Raw genomic sequence first — 16,804 nt, forward strand, 5'->3', positions numbered from 1 at the left:
GGGCTGACACGCCCCCACAATTAAGGCTTTGCGCAGCGCTATTCCAGCGCAAAACGGGCGCTAATGCAAAATTACCGCCGTTGGGAAGATAGAGCCATATGAATTATAAAAGGGCTCTCTCAAATCAAGCAATCTGATTGGTTCACAGCTGTGGTATTTAGCATATACCACAGCTAGAGCAGCATCCCCGAAACACTCCGCCTCTTAGAAAACAATTGGTAGCTACCTAGCTTGCTAGCCTCGAAAACTGTAGGCGATATCTTTTTTCCCAGGATGGTGAAGGCATGACCTGCCGCTTTCGCCATCCTGGGGAGAGAAAATATTGTTTTGAGTCCCTCAAACTCTTGGAAAGGAAAATGAATCAAATGGAGAGGAAGACTCATAACCAAAAGGGCATAAAAATGGCAGGCACTCAAGGAGGTTTGAAAATGTAAAAGGCTTAAATTTAATGGGCTTGAATCATTAAAATACACCAACACGTGTCGGCTTGCACCTTCTTCAGGGTGTGATGACACACAGAGAAATCCAGAAAACAAACATTAAAATGTAGCAAGTCAACCAAATGACACCATCACTACAGATGCAATAAAACAATAAAAATACAGTAAAACCAATGACGAAACCACATGAGCAATACAGTGTTTTTGAGGAAAGAGCATTGGGAATCAAAGGAGAGAGAACCAATGGCTACATGTTAGGACTAAGGCCATGGCTATAAGTATGATGAGAGCTCCAAGTCCTCATTGAGACCAGGATAACTGTTGCACCAGCTGAAGCTTATTTATCTCTTAAGTTAGGCTGTAAAGTCTACACTTTTTGTGACCTTGATGAAGGCACAGTGTGTTGAAACATCAGGTCACAACTTGATTTAAATATAGAAGCATAACAGAGTGTGCAGTTCTCCATCTTTTCACGTGACGCCTTCTTCAGACAGTCTGCACCTCACCTGAAGTATCTGGGTGCTCATCTCCAGCTCCTGTGTTCTTTACATTAAATGTCAGCATGATATTCAGATAACATCTATTAATGAACAAAGAACTGACCTCAGAGTCTCCAGTCGACAGTGTGGACTCAGCAGTCCAGCAGACAGAAGCTTCACAGCTGAAGCCCCCAGCTTGTTGAAACTCAGGACCAGCTCTGTCAGATGGGAGGGGTTGGACTTCAGAGCTGAGGCCACGACTTCACAGTGAGCCTCTGTGAGTCCACAGTAAACAAGTCTGTGATGACAGATTTAATGTAGAATCAGTTATTATCAAAACAGAGCTGAGAACAAGCATACCAATAACTTTATGCTGAATGAATATACCTATGATGATGATGATGATGATAATAATAATCACAATGATAATAATCGTAGTTATAATAATTGTAATAATCATAATAACAGTTGTTTTAATCACATTTAAACACTTTAACCACAGCAGAAACTTGAAGTGAAGACGCTATCCGACGCCTAACATCCTCTTCTTCTAAATAAATGTAGTGGCTGCTTCCAAATTATTGCATAAAATCCACTTTTCTGTCTTTGAAAAACCAAAAATCATTCATCTGGAGCAACCCGGACATGCGGTGCACCATGACCGTGGGGACTCTGGACCACGTTCTGATTAGTTTTACTTTAGTTTATTTGTCAGGGACCATGTGCAGAGATAACATTGATGTCAGAGAGAAAAGATGCTTTGCACCAGATTATAGCAAATTGCTATTTTCCACCTGCAGTCCCAGGGCAGGTTGCCAGCACAAACAAAACTACAATACAATAAATAATAAATTACAAGGTACATAACAGATATCAACACATCTTAATTACACATATCACCCAGGGGGTGGAGTCACCCTCTCATTTCAGAGGGGGCGGACCATTCTCAGTGGGCCTCTTCCCTTTTGCATGTTTGGATCTTTTTTAGCCATATTTAGAGGAATATCTCATTTTAAACACACTAGTGTTATTGTTTCTCTCACACTCACACACACCCCCACCCCCATTGGGGGGGGATTGGTTTTTAAATCACTCAACAGCCTTGCGCCTGAGTACCTGTCAGATATGCTTGTGTAACAGCATTGTGTAGGTGGTACTTGCAGCAACCCATGTTAAGGGCTTGCCCAGGGGTGGATACGAACTGCCGACCTTCGGCTTGGGAGTCAAAGGCACTAACCACTCCATCAAGAGAGCTAGCTCCATTGGTGGAGCTGATTAACATGCCTTTATACTGGGGAGTGAGTTTAACCAATCCCCTCCCTACCACACTGGACTCACGAGGAATCAACACTGATTCACCTCGGTTACACTTGTATCCTATGATCCTCTAGACCCCTCAGATCCTCTAGACCCCTCCGATCCTCTAGACCCCTCCGATCCTCTAGACCCCTCAGATCTGCTGGACCCCTCAGATCCTCTAGACCCCTCAGATCCTCTAGACCCCTCAGATCCTCTAGACCCCTCAGATCCTCTGGCACTGGCCTGTTAGTTGTTCCCTGGCTGAGGACTAAGCAGTACGGAGAGGCAGCATTTAGTGTCTATGCTCCTCTCCTCTGGAATAGCATGCAGAGCATCTGAGAGCATCACAAACCAAACACACTTTTAAAAGAAAACATATTTTAGCCTTGCATTCCCTTGACTTCCACCTCCTTCATATTTTAATTTTGCTTTTCCTCTGCACCACTGTTGTTGTATAATTTCATTACTTTGCTGTATTGTTTTTATTGTATTTTTACTGTTTTTATTGTATTTTCTGTTTTTATTGTCTTTTACTCTACTTCTTTTTACTGTTAAGCACTTTGAATTGCATTTTATGTATGAAAGGTGCTATAGAAATACAAGTTGATTTGATTTGATGTAGTAGCTACTGTTTACATTGACGCATGCTAAACTAAACACTTTGGGGAGGCGGAGGGAGGCCGAAAGAGTGTTGAAGGTAAGAGGTAAGAGTTGACACATTTGCTTTTGACAGCGCTGCTTTTGGCCAATGGGACAACAGCACAGAACCGTGGCAGCCAATCAGAGGTGTCTCCTCCAGGCCAAAATGGCAGGATTGCTGTGCACTAGTGTTGCAATGGATCGATTAGTTGTCACTTCTGATAGATGCAACTTCCTTTGCTCAATTATTATTATTATTTTGCGGGGCCTTTACAGTGTTGGAGGCCTTACACAAGCTGTGTAGTGAGCGTATAGGGCGGACCCACACTGAGTAAGCAACACAAATGCATGTTCAGTCAGGCAGATTTCACAAAGGTGGCCCCACAGTGGCCCTTTGTGATGGGTGGCCCACACACAAATCATACACACATAAGCACAATGTATATGTATATAATGTGTATATATATATATATATATATATATATATATATATATATATATATATATATATATATATATATATATATATATATATATATATATATATATATATATAAAATCTGTACAGACTTTCAGGGCTATTGTGTGGTGGGCTGCGCACACAACAAATGTAAAAAATCGCCAATTAAAGTTTTTTTGTACTCCTGAGCAAAACAAGGAAGCCATTGAGCATTCACGAGAAGAAAATGTAGATTTAGCTGTCAAGGAAGTAAGTTGGAGTGTTCATCTTCCATATATATGATCTTTGTGTACAACTACGTGACATACTGTAGGAGAACACCAGCGTGTCTGATGCCATCTGTCTGATGTTACACCAGCGTTATTTTCATTCATTTAAACATGCCTAAAAGCTCATGTCATAGTATTTCACTTCAGGCCACTGTGTGGGATCGTTTATCCAGCGTTGTTTGGGTAATGAAAAGGGACACTGCTCCAGGCCAACTTAGTTAATTTTCTCGATGTACCTTTCCCTCTCCGTTGGAGGACGTGTACTGAAATAATCTTTTGACATTATCTAAAAAGAAAACTGTCCGAATCCCTGTAAAACCCCGCAAAACTATTTATATCTGATGAGAGTTCCTCCGTTCGCCCCGGTTAGCCGCGGTTTGTTTTGCCAGCTGTAGTAGGCAGTGCTTCCTTGTATTTTCCCCCGTCTTGGGCGTGGCTTCTGAATGATGACATGTTTTGCAGTGTCTCTATAGGATAGTAATCCCTCGCGTCAGGGATGACTAAAGATATTTTCTACTTGGTGTCACCAACCATGGCCACGCCCCCTTGAGGGCAGCATGTGGGGTATATAAGGCAGGCGCGCACATCGATCTGCTCCCAACATTTCTTCAGCAGCAAGATGACTACTGAGAAGAACAGCAGCTCCGGGCGGCACGGGTGCCAGGCTGAAGCACCCTAACTCTGGCTTCAGGCCTAGCATCTGTGTTTGCCCATGAGTGCCTCCTACAAGCCACCTACATGAACCTGGAGGATGGGTTTGTCATCCTCTGACTTCGCCTGCCTGCATTGCAGAGAGCTTCTGCACGCTGAGCTTGTGAGCAGAGTGGAGTTCTTTTCCAGGATGGGAACCACTCTCCACTGGGCGGCCGTCGCTGATGTGGCCGCCCCACCCTTCGACGCCGCCCAGTCGCCCTCTGCCTCCTCCGCCTGCCGCCCCTCGTCCAGCAGCAGCGGGGCAGTGGCTCGACCTTCCTGGCCTGGTTTCCACAGCGGCTCGCTGATTGGGTCTGGAGCTTCCCACCCCGGGAGCAGCGCACGCCGAGGGCAGCTCTCCTCCTCTCTGGCCCGCCCTGCCCAGCCTGCATGAGCTGAAACACTGCACCTTTGCCCGGCCGGGCACCACGAGAGGTCCCGCTATGCGGTGGGAGGACATGACGCGGGTGGAGGGGGAGACAGACCGAGGCTTCCCCTCTGATCCTCCACTTCAAGACAGCCTGGTCCCCGTGCTCCTGCCTGGCGCCTCCTTCTACGACAAAGAAAACCCACCCCGCCGCTGGAGAGAGACGCTGTTTTCCTACGGCTCTCAGATAAAGCACACAAGAGCGCCACTCAAACTCGGGCTGCCCAGAACAACATAATCGTCCTGGCCTCCTCCGCCGATTCCCTGCTGCAAGACTGGAGCAGCGAGGTCCCCGCCCAGGTGGTGGGAGAGGTGGTGGCATCTCTTACGGCTATCATGCAGCTGGCCCAGGCGTCAACAGTAACTTCCTCCTGCACCATGGCTTGGACAACTCAGATCCAGAGGAACATTTGACTGGAGAGCTCCATCCTGCCACAACAGCACCAAACGCTGCTGGAAGGGCCGATAACCCCAGCCGGCTTATTTGGCCCATCCACACAGGCGGCTCGGGATGAGCTCCACCTCACCGCCATGGAGAGAGAGGGAGGAAGACCAGTGCCATCGCCCTCAAGAAGGAGGTGCGCCCGGGGGAAGAAGAGGGCTTCTTCTTCTTCCTCCCCTGCAGCTACAGCTCCAGTCCCGCTTAGTCCTGCTCAGATAAGGAGGATGGAGCAGCTCAGTGTCCCCCCTATCCCATCTCCTTCTCCCCGGTCCTCACCACCAGCCAAGCAGCTCAAATATCAGATAGCAGTGGAGTTTGATATAAGTAAGGGTTAATGCACGACGAGGTGTCCATTATCACTTTTTAAGGGACGACGTGGAGGCGTGAACCGTCCGAGGCGAAGTCCCTTAAAAAGTGATAATGGACACCTCGAAGTGCATTAACCCGCTTATACCATGGTCACTTGCCAAAGAAACAAAACAAGACCATTCATTTATATTTTCATGCATTTTGCAATCAAAATCTAGTTTTCATAACCTTGAATATGAGTTGAGAACCGGCGAGATAAAATAGTCCCCTCGGCTGCTCAAGATTAGGCTATCATTGGATAAAATGGCTGCTTAGTTTCTACACCTGGCACAATTCTAGAATCAAGCTAACTAATAATTTGGCCAATCGTAGCCTATGTAACAACATACAAAATAAAACGGCAATGTCTGAATGCAACGGCATGTAACTGGGTCATTTAAACTCGCATTCCAGGGAATTGCGTTAATGTTTGCGGGTCTTATAAGACGTAAATGGCGCGAGGCAGGAGTAGAGTGAAAACTATCTGCTTTCAGAGTCCAGGTATGTTTTGTACAAGGACGTCTCTCAGTGTGTTGCTCTTAACTCCCCATTTCGTTGTTTTCTTTTTGTTGATCTCGTCTTTTTCCTCTTTGACTTGATTTGTATCAGTGATAGAGGCAGCGCACCTGCGCTCTCCCAGAGCGCCTGGCTGCTGGTTGCTGCAAGTTGTAAACAGAGGGTTTGACAGTTGACAGCTGAGAGCCCGGCTTCTGTCAGCTGACCAGAACAGAGCCGGCTTCTCTCAGGAGAGGGAATCTCCGAAACGAAAATCAAATTTGTAAATAACAGTTATTTTTGATAAACTGAGCACACAGGGGTGATTTAAATACTTACTTTGACTGACTCAATTTTTTTCTCAAGTTGCAAAAGTGGCATATTAACCCTTAACGGGGGTATAGAGCTCAAACTGCTCTCTTGATAACACTGATGAAACTATGGCGCATTGATATGAATGGTGAACAGACCATTTGGCTGAACAACTTTACCAACTGTACATTATCACTTTTTAATGGACACCCTGCAGCCAATCAGAATTGAGTATTCACCCAGACCATGGTATAAAGCCTAATATCACCCGCCTGGTAATAAAAACACTATAAAGGGCTTCACCCTCCTCCCTCTTAAAACTAAGATATCAGAGATAAAGTGTAATGTGTTTTTAATAGTGTACAAACATTAACGGCTTCGGCTCCAAAGCCCAATTCTCCAGATGGGGCTGGTGCCGTTCAGAAAGCTAGTTTGTCTAAAACACTTTTTGAGTCTAAAGCAGGAAAACGATTAAATAAAACGTTTCCCGCTGGACCACAGCTTTATAATAATAATAAAGCTGTGAGAGAGACTCGCGCCTTTAATACAACATCACAAAGCTGTGTGTGTGTGTGTGTGTGTGTGTGTGTGTGTGTGTGTGTGTGTGTATGTGTGTGTGTGTGTGTGTGTGTGTGTGTGTGTGTGTGTGTATGTGTGTGTGTGTATGTATGTATGTACGTATGTATGTATGTGTGTGTGTGTGTATGTGTGTGTGTGTGTGTATCTGTATGTGTATGTGTGTGTGTGTGTGTGTGTGTGTATGTGTGTGTGTGTGTGTGTGTGTGTGTGTGTGTGTGTGTATGTGTGTGTGTGTGTATGTGTGTGTGTGTGTGTGTGTGTGTGTGTGTATGTATGTATGTACGTATGTATGTATGTATGTGTGTGTGTGTGTGTGTGTGTGTGTGTGTGTGTGTATGTGTATGTGTGTGTGTGTGTGTGTGTGTGTGTGTGTGTGTGTGTGTGTGTGTGTGTGTGTGTGTGTGTCAAAGCTTGGTGACTTCCACAATGCCGTCAAATAGGTTCACTCTCCCTCCATAAGAGGCCGGGCCGGCAGCTCCACGCTCAGCTTCACCCTGGACGAGAGGCCCGCTGCCTCGGCGGTGCTCCGAGAGGGCCTCAGAGGTTTTACAGCAGAAAACCTCAGACAAAAGCAAGCCTCCTGATTGGCCTATAAGACTCAACCTTTCCGTCCAATCACAGGAGGGGAAGAAATGCACCAGAATTCACATTTCTCCCCACGTGGGCTCACTCTGAAAGAAGTGAGATTCCGGCTCGCACTCTCCCCCCTCCTCTCTGGGACGTCAGTAACCACACCTACTCCTCGCTCTCTGTCCTATCACAGGAGGGGAAGCCTCGCTCTCTGTCCTATCACAGGAGGGAAAGCGGTGTTTGCCTAGGCGGCCTCATTCAAAAAGAGATGACTTTTCCTCTCTCACCCGCTTTACAACAATACCAGAGGAGAGACAGAGCAATCCTACAAGAGATAACGCTCTCACTCTCTTTCATAGTGGCCCCTGCGCACACAGCAGCAGCACGGTGGGTTGAAAGCTGCTGTTGAAACAAATGAAACACACCCATACAGAGTATGCCCCCTCTCCAGGGCCCGAAATTAGAGGCCGCCACCCGCCAATGGCGGGTAGATTTTAGGTTTGGCGAGTTAGGTTTGGCGTCTGTCCGCCACGTGGCGGGTCCCAAAATAGTCGTCATGTAATATTAAAACTGTGTGTAGCCGCCTGTGTCCACCTAGCGTCTTTTTCCGACTGTTAAACGCTGGGAGAGCGCTGGGGAGCACTGATCCCAGCGCACAATATACAAGGAAGCAGTCTGAAACTAACGTTAGTTCAGTGCGGTAGTATAACATGATTGCTTCCTGAGGCTGTTTCATTCTAGCTCTCTCGTATAGGCTACCAAACGTGACTCCGGAATGAAATGCAGTCGTCAATTTAGCGGAGGTAAATTGACAGCCTAACGTCGGGCGAATCAATCAATGAATCACACTTGTTGCCGACACTCGTATGATACAGTATATATGAGGAGATAATAGTTATCATGTGTGTTTTGGTGGGCAGCTGGCTAACACGAGTGCTTTGTGAGACTGTTTCATTCTGGCTCTGCCTTATAGGCTACCAAACATGACTGTCTGGAATGGAATGCAGTCGTCAATTTAGCAGAGGTAAAAAGCGTCTTTTAACCTCTGCTACATTGACAGCCTACATCGGGCGAATCAATCAATGAATCAATCAATCGCTCGCGCTTGTTGCCGAGCTCGTATGATGAGGAGATGAATCAAAATGCTTACCACCAATAAAGCCGAAGGGGAGCCGAGAACGAGTGCAGGAGAGCTAACGCAGGTGCCAGGTGTGAAGTGGGAGAGAAAGGTCCGTAGCCCAAGTTGTGCGCTGTCTGCACTGAGACTGTCACAGTTATTACTTTTAGCTGCGTTGTTTTTTTTTTTTACAACAATTTAAGCTCAAGATTGACTTGACATGTATTGATTAATCAATCATCAATCAATATAGCCTATTAAAATAATTTGCTTCAAATTTTACTCTGGCCTCTTATTTAAGTGTGTATTCTTCAACGTAATACCTTATCTACTTGAAATGTACTGAAAAAATGGATATATATGGATATATGTGACACAAAAATGCATTTTTTTTTTGGCCGGTAAGAAATATGCTTGGCGGGTAGATTTTTTCCATCTACCCGCCACTGGCCGGTGGGTCAAAAAGTTAATTTCGGTCCCTGCCCCTCTCAGAACGCAGCCTGCTGTGAAGAGAAATCTCCCAGGGACAGAAATGGCTTTGGAACACAATGACAACAAGTTAAACTCTGTAATTCAAAACAACACCCTCCCATTCAAGGGCCAGTTGGAAAGTATTTTTCCCAGATGGAAAGTTGGCTCTGGAGACAGAATTGCAAGATCTTCTATTAAAAGAGACGATCTCCCGAGTTCCCCTGAGGGAAGTACAGAGCGCTTTCTATTCCTGTTACTTCCTCACAACCAAGAGGTCAGGCGGTGTTCGACCGATTCTGGATCTGTCATATTTCAACAATTTCATAATAAAGTGTCAGTTTGGCATGCTGACAGTCAGACATCTGATGTCGTGCAGAAAACAACACAATCGGTTTGTGACAATAGACCTGGCGGATGCATATTTCCATATTCCAATCTGCCAGGCACACCCCAAATACCTGCGCTTCTCCTTTTAGGGGGTAGCCTATCAATACAACCGTCTCTCCTTCGGTTACGCGCTAGCCCCTCAAACCTTTACCAAGTGCATGCTAGCCTTAGCCCCTCTATGAAGGAGAGATATCAGGGTCCTCCACTATCTGGATGACCTGATTCTGCTGGACGAGTCAAGAGAACAGACTGCCTTGTTACGATGGAGACAGTAGAGCTCCTCCAATCACTGGGTTTTGCCATAAATTGGAAGACGAGCTCTCCCCTCCCCAGTCAGACAGCGACCTATCTGGAGATAAACCTCGACTCCAGGGTCATGAGAGGGAGATTATCCTCAGAAAGGGTGGAAGTCCTACTCTCCCTTCTCCATCAATTCGCCACAGTGACAGCCCTCACTGTGAGGCACTTACTGGGGACAATGGCATCGAGTCACGTCGTGGTGGCGCTGGGTCTCCTTCACATGAGAAGGATACAGTGCTGGTTCAATCAAATGAAAGTAGACTCGATACGGCACAAGAGGGGTGTTCTAAGACCCCCATCCTCTATTCTCCCAGGTCTGGAGTTTTGGGGGACCCCCAACAGACTCTCAGAGGGAGTCCCTCTGGGCAGAGTGATGTCACACGTGACAGTGTTCATACATGCTTCCCTCTCCAGATGGGGGGGGGGGGGGGACACACACCCCTCCCTGCACATAAATGTCCTGGAAGCACTTTGCCCCCCAGCTGTCAGGTTATCACGTGCTGGTCAGAACCATTGAGATATATATGAATGGAGAAAGCGTGCCTATCTCCTCCCTGTATAGTCTATTGAAGCCAAAATCTTCTCAGATCAGAGAACCAGAGTCTGCACAGTACCCCCCCCCCCTCCTCTATCCCCTCTATACTTTCTTATGTAGAGCTGCTGTTTCTAGATTTGCGCACAGTGCGTTGTGTAGTCAATCCTCTCTAGCTCTGTAAATATGGCACTTTAAGCCAAAAGTAACCATGTAGATTCCCACTACGAGGTCAGTTTATCAAAATAACGCCTGTATGGAAATCAGAATTTCGTTGTCGGAGATTGCTCCTACCAGCCAGACTCCGGGGTGCTCTCTGGCACAAACCGTCACACAGGGGGAAATTATTATCCGATGAACTGATCTTTGCAGCTCTGTTGATTAGCTAATGTTTCCGTAGCATTTGATTAACATTATGATTTAATTCATTTTGTAACAAATATTGGTTTAACAGGTGAAATCGAACTGAACCTTTGGCTACGTTGTAACTTACGTTTACTGACTGGGCAGCCCAGTGCTGGCTCTCAGTCGGGTCATTTTTCTTATGACGTTATCCAGCTGCCTGTCTCTTCTGTATCCTTATACAACAGCTATGAGGAGAGGAGCTTGCGAACATCCCCATAATAAAAGCACTTCCCAGAGATATCCATAATATAGGCTAAATACTCTCCTCGTGCTTCACCCCAAATAAAACCTAGTGTCTGTTTGCGACAGGCTAAACCGTTAGCTATTAGTAATGGCTGGTATTGTGTAGGCCTCATTTTATACCCGGGAGTTGTAACGTTATAAAACACATTATGACACATTATTATTATTATAACATATTATTACACAATATGTGTTGTTATTCCAGTTATCGTTATCGGTTGTTAGGTTTTAGTAATATCAGTGGCGGCCAGCCACTAGAGGGCACCAGGGCGCTGCCCCACCTACACATATATATATATATATATATATATATATATATAAGTTTTATTTCCCCCTCCTTTTTGTGTGTAGGTGGGGCGTCCTAGCTGGCTGCTCTGCACATTTGTCCTTTAAATGTTTTAAATGATCTCTAAAGTTTTTAAAACTGCAACTCTGGATACCCTGGACTATTATTGATTTTTACTGGCTGTATGGACATTCTACATGCTTATTTTTGATACTTGGCTACTCCTGGCTATTGAAGCTGGCTTGTAGCTGCTACTAGCAGCCAGTGGACTCTTTGTCTTGTAGGCTACTGTGACATGCAGAGTCACGCTAACATGCTGGACGCTGGAGCGAGTGGTTCTTCTGTCTGCCCTCGAGCCAAACCCTACGTGTATAAGACAGATGATGGGAAAGTGATAGTGGAGGATGAGCTCCTAAACTTTATTGCCATCAAGATGAGAACTCTAGCGCAAGATGAGGTCGTCTTGATAGCCTCGAGCAACTTTCCCTCTGAATGGATTGAGGAATCAAAGCGGCTCTTGTTTGAGTTGTGCAAAACTAGTGTACGGAACATCAAACATAAAGGCCCACAGAAAGACACTAATAATGTGAAAGACTGTATGAAGTGCTTAACGAGTGTGGCGAGGACACACCAAGGTTTGTGTCGCACTTTCTGGACCAGCTTCCTCCTGTTGGTTTTGGCAGCTTTGATGCCTCGGCGCTACTCAGCAGAGTGACACAACTGAGCTGGGAAGTCACCAAGATGAGGGTTGCCCTGGATGCCCAGTCTAGCATTAACGAGAATCTGGGAATGAATACAGCCGCAATGGATCGCCGGTTGACGGACATAGAAAAGCTCCGTAGTATCTCTGGACAGGCCCACGGAGCTGACGAAACATCAGTGAGAGCAGAACAGACCCGTGGTATCTCTGGTAGGTCCTGCGGGGCTGGAGGGTGTGCAACAGCGGCGGAGCAGTTCCGTGGATCCTCTGAGAGGGCCCGCGGGACAGGAGGAGGTGCACCAGCAGCGGCAGAGCAGCCCCGTGGTTCCGTTGGCAGGGTCCAGCGGGCTGGAGGAAGCGCAGCAGCAGCAGCAGCTGTACAGTCCCTTGGATCCTCTGAGAGGGCCCACAGGGCTGGTGAAGAAGCGGGGGAGCTGGATGTGGTCAGCTCTGATCTACAGTATGCAGCGGTAACATCGCCACGACCACAGCCCCTGTCCCCACAGTGGAGTGATGTGAAAAGCCGAAAAAAGTCAGGGTCCCTGAAAGCAGCTGGGCCACCGAAACTACACAAAAAGCAAGCCCACTTGAAACGTGATCAAAAGAACGTGGGAATAGTTGGAACCGGTTCTGAGAGTGGCATTGGTGTGGTTAAAACCAAACTGGTAAACGTGTTTGCCACCAGGTTTTCTCCCACTCTTGAAGTGGATACGCTACGGGAGTATTTATCTGAGCAACTGAATAATAACACTGTGACGTGTCGGAAGATCGAGTCGGCCCAAGGCAGCAGGTACAGTTCATTTCACATAACATCTGAATGTGATAATGTTGCTGTATGACCCAAAGCTCTGGCCTGCTGGGATTTATGTTCGCCGCTTTTATGAGGCTCGCGGTCCCAAGGGTTCTGGTAGTGCGGGGGTGAATGAAGCTCCGCCTCCACATGAGAGCCATCCTGCCATGTAGTCGCTGTGTCACTACACAAACTCTTTATGAACATCTCTGTTGTATCTTACAACGCGCATCGGCCACAGTGAGTCTGATAAATCCCGCCGACTTGTTGTGGACAAACTATTTGAGTGTTATGACATTCTGTGTATAAAGGGAGCCGTTTCTGTCCAAACAAGACTTGGAACGCTTAAATATGATTCATGGCTGCTTTCATGGTGTAGGTGAATCTACAACTGACCTCTGTACTAAAGTTATCCGGGGAAGGATTCCAGGGGGTGTAGCCATATTGTGGAATAAAAAATATGATCAGCTGGTCAATGTTATCCGATTGGGTGTTGACTGGGCTATTGGGATTGAGCTAAACTGCAATGATAAGAAATGTATTTTATTAAATGTTTACATGCCTTTTGAGTGCACTCAAAATGAGGAAGAGTACCTCTGTAGACTAGCGTTTATTGAATCCTATATCCAGGACAACTCTTCCTCCTGCATCTATGTGCTGGGTGACATGAACGCAGATGTAACAGATGCCAGCTCTCTATTTGGCAAATTACTAATACAGTTCTGTTCGGAAAATGGCTTAATGTTATCTAGTAAGTTACTCCTGCCAGAGGATAGTTTTACCTATGTCAGTGAGGCGTGGCATTCCACCTCCTGGCTTGATCACTGCCTCTGTACAGTGGATGCCCATGACTCTATTAAGAGTATAAATATTGAATATGACTTAGCTACTAGCGACCATAGCCTGTCTCCTTGGTGCTGAACACAGGAAATATTCCTGGGTTACTACCTGTGGATGATGGCCCTGCTGGTGGTATTGGGAAAATTGATTGGACAGAATTATGTCTATTTATAATCTTGATAAGTATGCCATTTATTCTGATGCCCTGCTGGGTAAAATTGACATTCCAAAAGAAGCCCTACTGTGTCGGGACATGAACTGTAAGAATGTACTTCACTTTAAGGAACTCTGCTTTCTGTATGATAATATAGTGGAGTCTCTTAGTGTCTCGAGCAGGTCTCTATACAAACAGAGGAGTAGCAAGCGTAATGGTAAACCAGGTTGGAATAACCATGTAGATAAGCTCCATTCTGAGGCACGAATCGCTTTTAAAATGTGGGTTGAGTCTGGTAAATGTAGACAAGGACCCATGTTTGAAAATATGAAATGCACTAACAATAAATTTAAGAGTGCTCTGCGTTATATTAAAAGAAATGAAAATATGATGAGGGCAGATTCTCTGGCTATGAAGTTGCATAACAATAATGTCAATGATTTTTTGGAAAGAGATAAAGACCATTGGTAATTCCAAAAGAGCTTTTCCATCTAATATAGATGGTGTAAGTGGCCCGGATGAAATTGTACAACTGTGGAAAAAGAAATATTTTGAGCTTTTAAACTGTGTAAAAAGCAACCTGTATATTGTAGATCATGTAGATTATAATGATAATGTTGTTGTCACCCCTGACAAAATCCGCAAGACAATACTGAAGCTTAACACATTGAGTGCCACAGCGCTTCAGTAAAATTGTCTGGAGCCTGTGCCAGATTCACTTCCATTCAGTTGAAAACAGCTATAGAATTTTTTCTATTAGGGCTATATGGACAGGGCTGGACTCTAATGAAACATTGGACACTCCTGCTTCTTTCAAAGAAGAAATTTTGTTTCTAGACAGTTCCATTATGAAATGACAACCTCTGAAAGAAGAGCACTTTCAAGGGTTTTCTGCTGTCTTTTTTTACTTTTCAAGATAAAGTCACTTTTATGAATACTTTTTGCACTCTAATTTCAAGCACATTCACTGACTCTAGCTAATATTTTCTGATGTACTGACATGGTGTAGTTCTGTGCAGCCTGCGTGCCCCACCCCCCTCTCCCCCCCTCTCCACCCCTGAGCTGCAAACTCCTCCCCACACGCACACAGTCTATTTTCGCAGCCTCCGTTTTTGCCCCGGGCGGATCCCAGCGCGACAAGGAAATGGCAAACGGGACTGCAGGAAAAGGTTTGGCCGTTCGGCTTCGGGTGCTGCCTTTCTGGCAGGTAATCGTGTGGAGAAACTATATGCAGACAGATAGACAGAGGCAGAAGAGCTCAGTTGTGGGCGCGGATCGCAGCCAACTGTCAGCTGCAGACAGAGCAATCTATATGGCTCTGGCTGCAGCATGCATCGGTGTCTCTTTGATCACGGCTTTCTCCGCTTTCTCCTGCACAAAGTAAAGGATCTGAGGTGGGTGGCGCAGCTCCCGTGTAGATTTTTAAGGTGGCGCCGTGTGATCCCTTGAAGGGATTCATGCTCACTGGCTGGGTACGACCTTAAACAGCAGAATTATGGAATAATATGAATTATGATTTTAGGACGTCCACAGACGTCCTTGGCACTTCTCGTTACTTTTTTTTAGGACGTCCACAGACGTCCTTGGCACTCAATGTGTTAAAGATGGTAAGGCCTGTGGTCTTGATGGTATTACTGCAGAACATTTAAAATTTGCAAGTGGGAAACTGTGCCCTCTGTTGGCCATGTGTTACACTGGGCTCTTTGTACATGGGGTGCTACCAGAATCAATGCTCTCTGGTGTCCTGGTGCCTGTTGTTAAGGACAAAGTAGGGAAGCTGAACAGCTCAGACAATTATCGGCCAATAGCCATAGCAAGTGTCATGTCCAAGGTCATGGAGTCAGTTATGCTGTGTAGACTTGAGAGGTTTATTCAGTCTGCTGACAATCAATTTGGTTTCAAAAGAAAACTTGGAACTGATCTATGTATCTTTGCTCTCAAATAAATTTTAGATAAATTTAATAGGCACAATTCTACTATGTTTATGTGTTTTATTGATGCTTCTAAAGCTTTTGATCGTGTTAATCATGAGAAATTGTTTTCTAAATTGTCTAAAAGTGGGGTTCCCAGTTTTTTTAGTACGCATTTTAGTATACTGGTATGCCCGACAGACAATGAGAGTAAAATGGGGGAGTGTGACATCGGCTCCCTTTCATGTGTCCAATTCCGTCCGCCCGGGGGGAATATTGTCACCAATTTTGTTTAATTTATATATGAATGATTTGTCCTTGCTGTTAAATACATCAGGTACGGGCTGTAGGGTGGGTGACTTGGTTATTAATCATCTTATGTATGCTGATGACCTGGTCGTCTTTAGCCCTTCTAGTGCTGGTCTCCAACAGCTCTTGAAAATTTGCACACAGTACGGGGCTGTCTCAGATATTATTTATAACGCCAAAAAGAGCAAGCTCATGATCATTAGAAGTAGAGAAGACAGGCGGGCAATCTTCCCTGACTTCTACCTGTCTGGCACTTTGCTCAGCACGTGTGATGAGATTACATATCTGGGCCATGTTATCTCAGACGACCTCTCTGATGATAAGGACATCCTAAGGCAGCGACGAAAGCTGTATGCCCAAGCAAATATACTGTGTCGCAAGTTCTCAATGTGCTCTATCTCTGTGAAGATCTCACTTTTTTAAAGCATACTGTACACCCCTGTATACGGCTCACCTGTGGTGTCGTTATCAGTGTTGGGCAAGTTACTCTGGAAAAGTAATTAGTTACTGATTACTGATTACTCCTTAAAAAAGTAATAAAAGTTACTTTACTGATTACTTTTTCAAAAAGTAACTAGGTACGTTACTAGTTACGTTACTAGTTACTTTTATTTTTATTTTTACCCCAAATACCGTCTAGCATGTCACTGTATTAATTATTTTCGCTTTGGTATTATATAGGCTATGTTAAACGAAAAGCCAAAGGCATTTTACTTTGAAATTCGGTTAGAAAGAACAGGAAGTGGTGTGTTAAGACTGGCTAGCTTCACACGAAATTAAAGTCAGACAGTCACACAGATAACGTGAGTGAAAGATGCTGTTACTGTCGGAAACTCGGAGTGGTAATACAACAGCCTCAATGCAAACGTTTCAAGCTTCGTTGCTGAAAGAAAAGTGATGATCTGTCA

General features: G+C 45.4%; 1 protein-coding gene across 1 annotated transcript in view; it reads right to left on the reverse strand.

Moving 5' to 3' along the window:
- The window catches only part of LOC310798176 (NLR family CARD domain-containing protein 3-like), a gene marked incomplete at both ends in the record, with an annotated part of 87,373 nt that overhangs the window by 32,899 nt on the left and 37,670 nt on the right, over positions 1-16,804 (reverse strand). The window contains one exon of the mRNA XM_083660650.1: positions 1,044-1,217. Within this exon, the coding sequence (XP_083516776.1) occupies positions 1,044-1,217 (174 nt within the window). The remainder of the gene's footprint in view (positions 1-1,043; positions 1,218-16,804) is intronic.

Source organism: Poromitra crassiceps (assembly GCF_964638095.1).
Source record: "Poromitra crassiceps genome assembly, chromosome: 2".
Taxonomy (NCBI): domain Eukaryota; kingdom Metazoa; phylum Chordata; class Actinopteri; order Beryciformes; family Melamphaidae; genus Poromitra; species Poromitra crassiceps.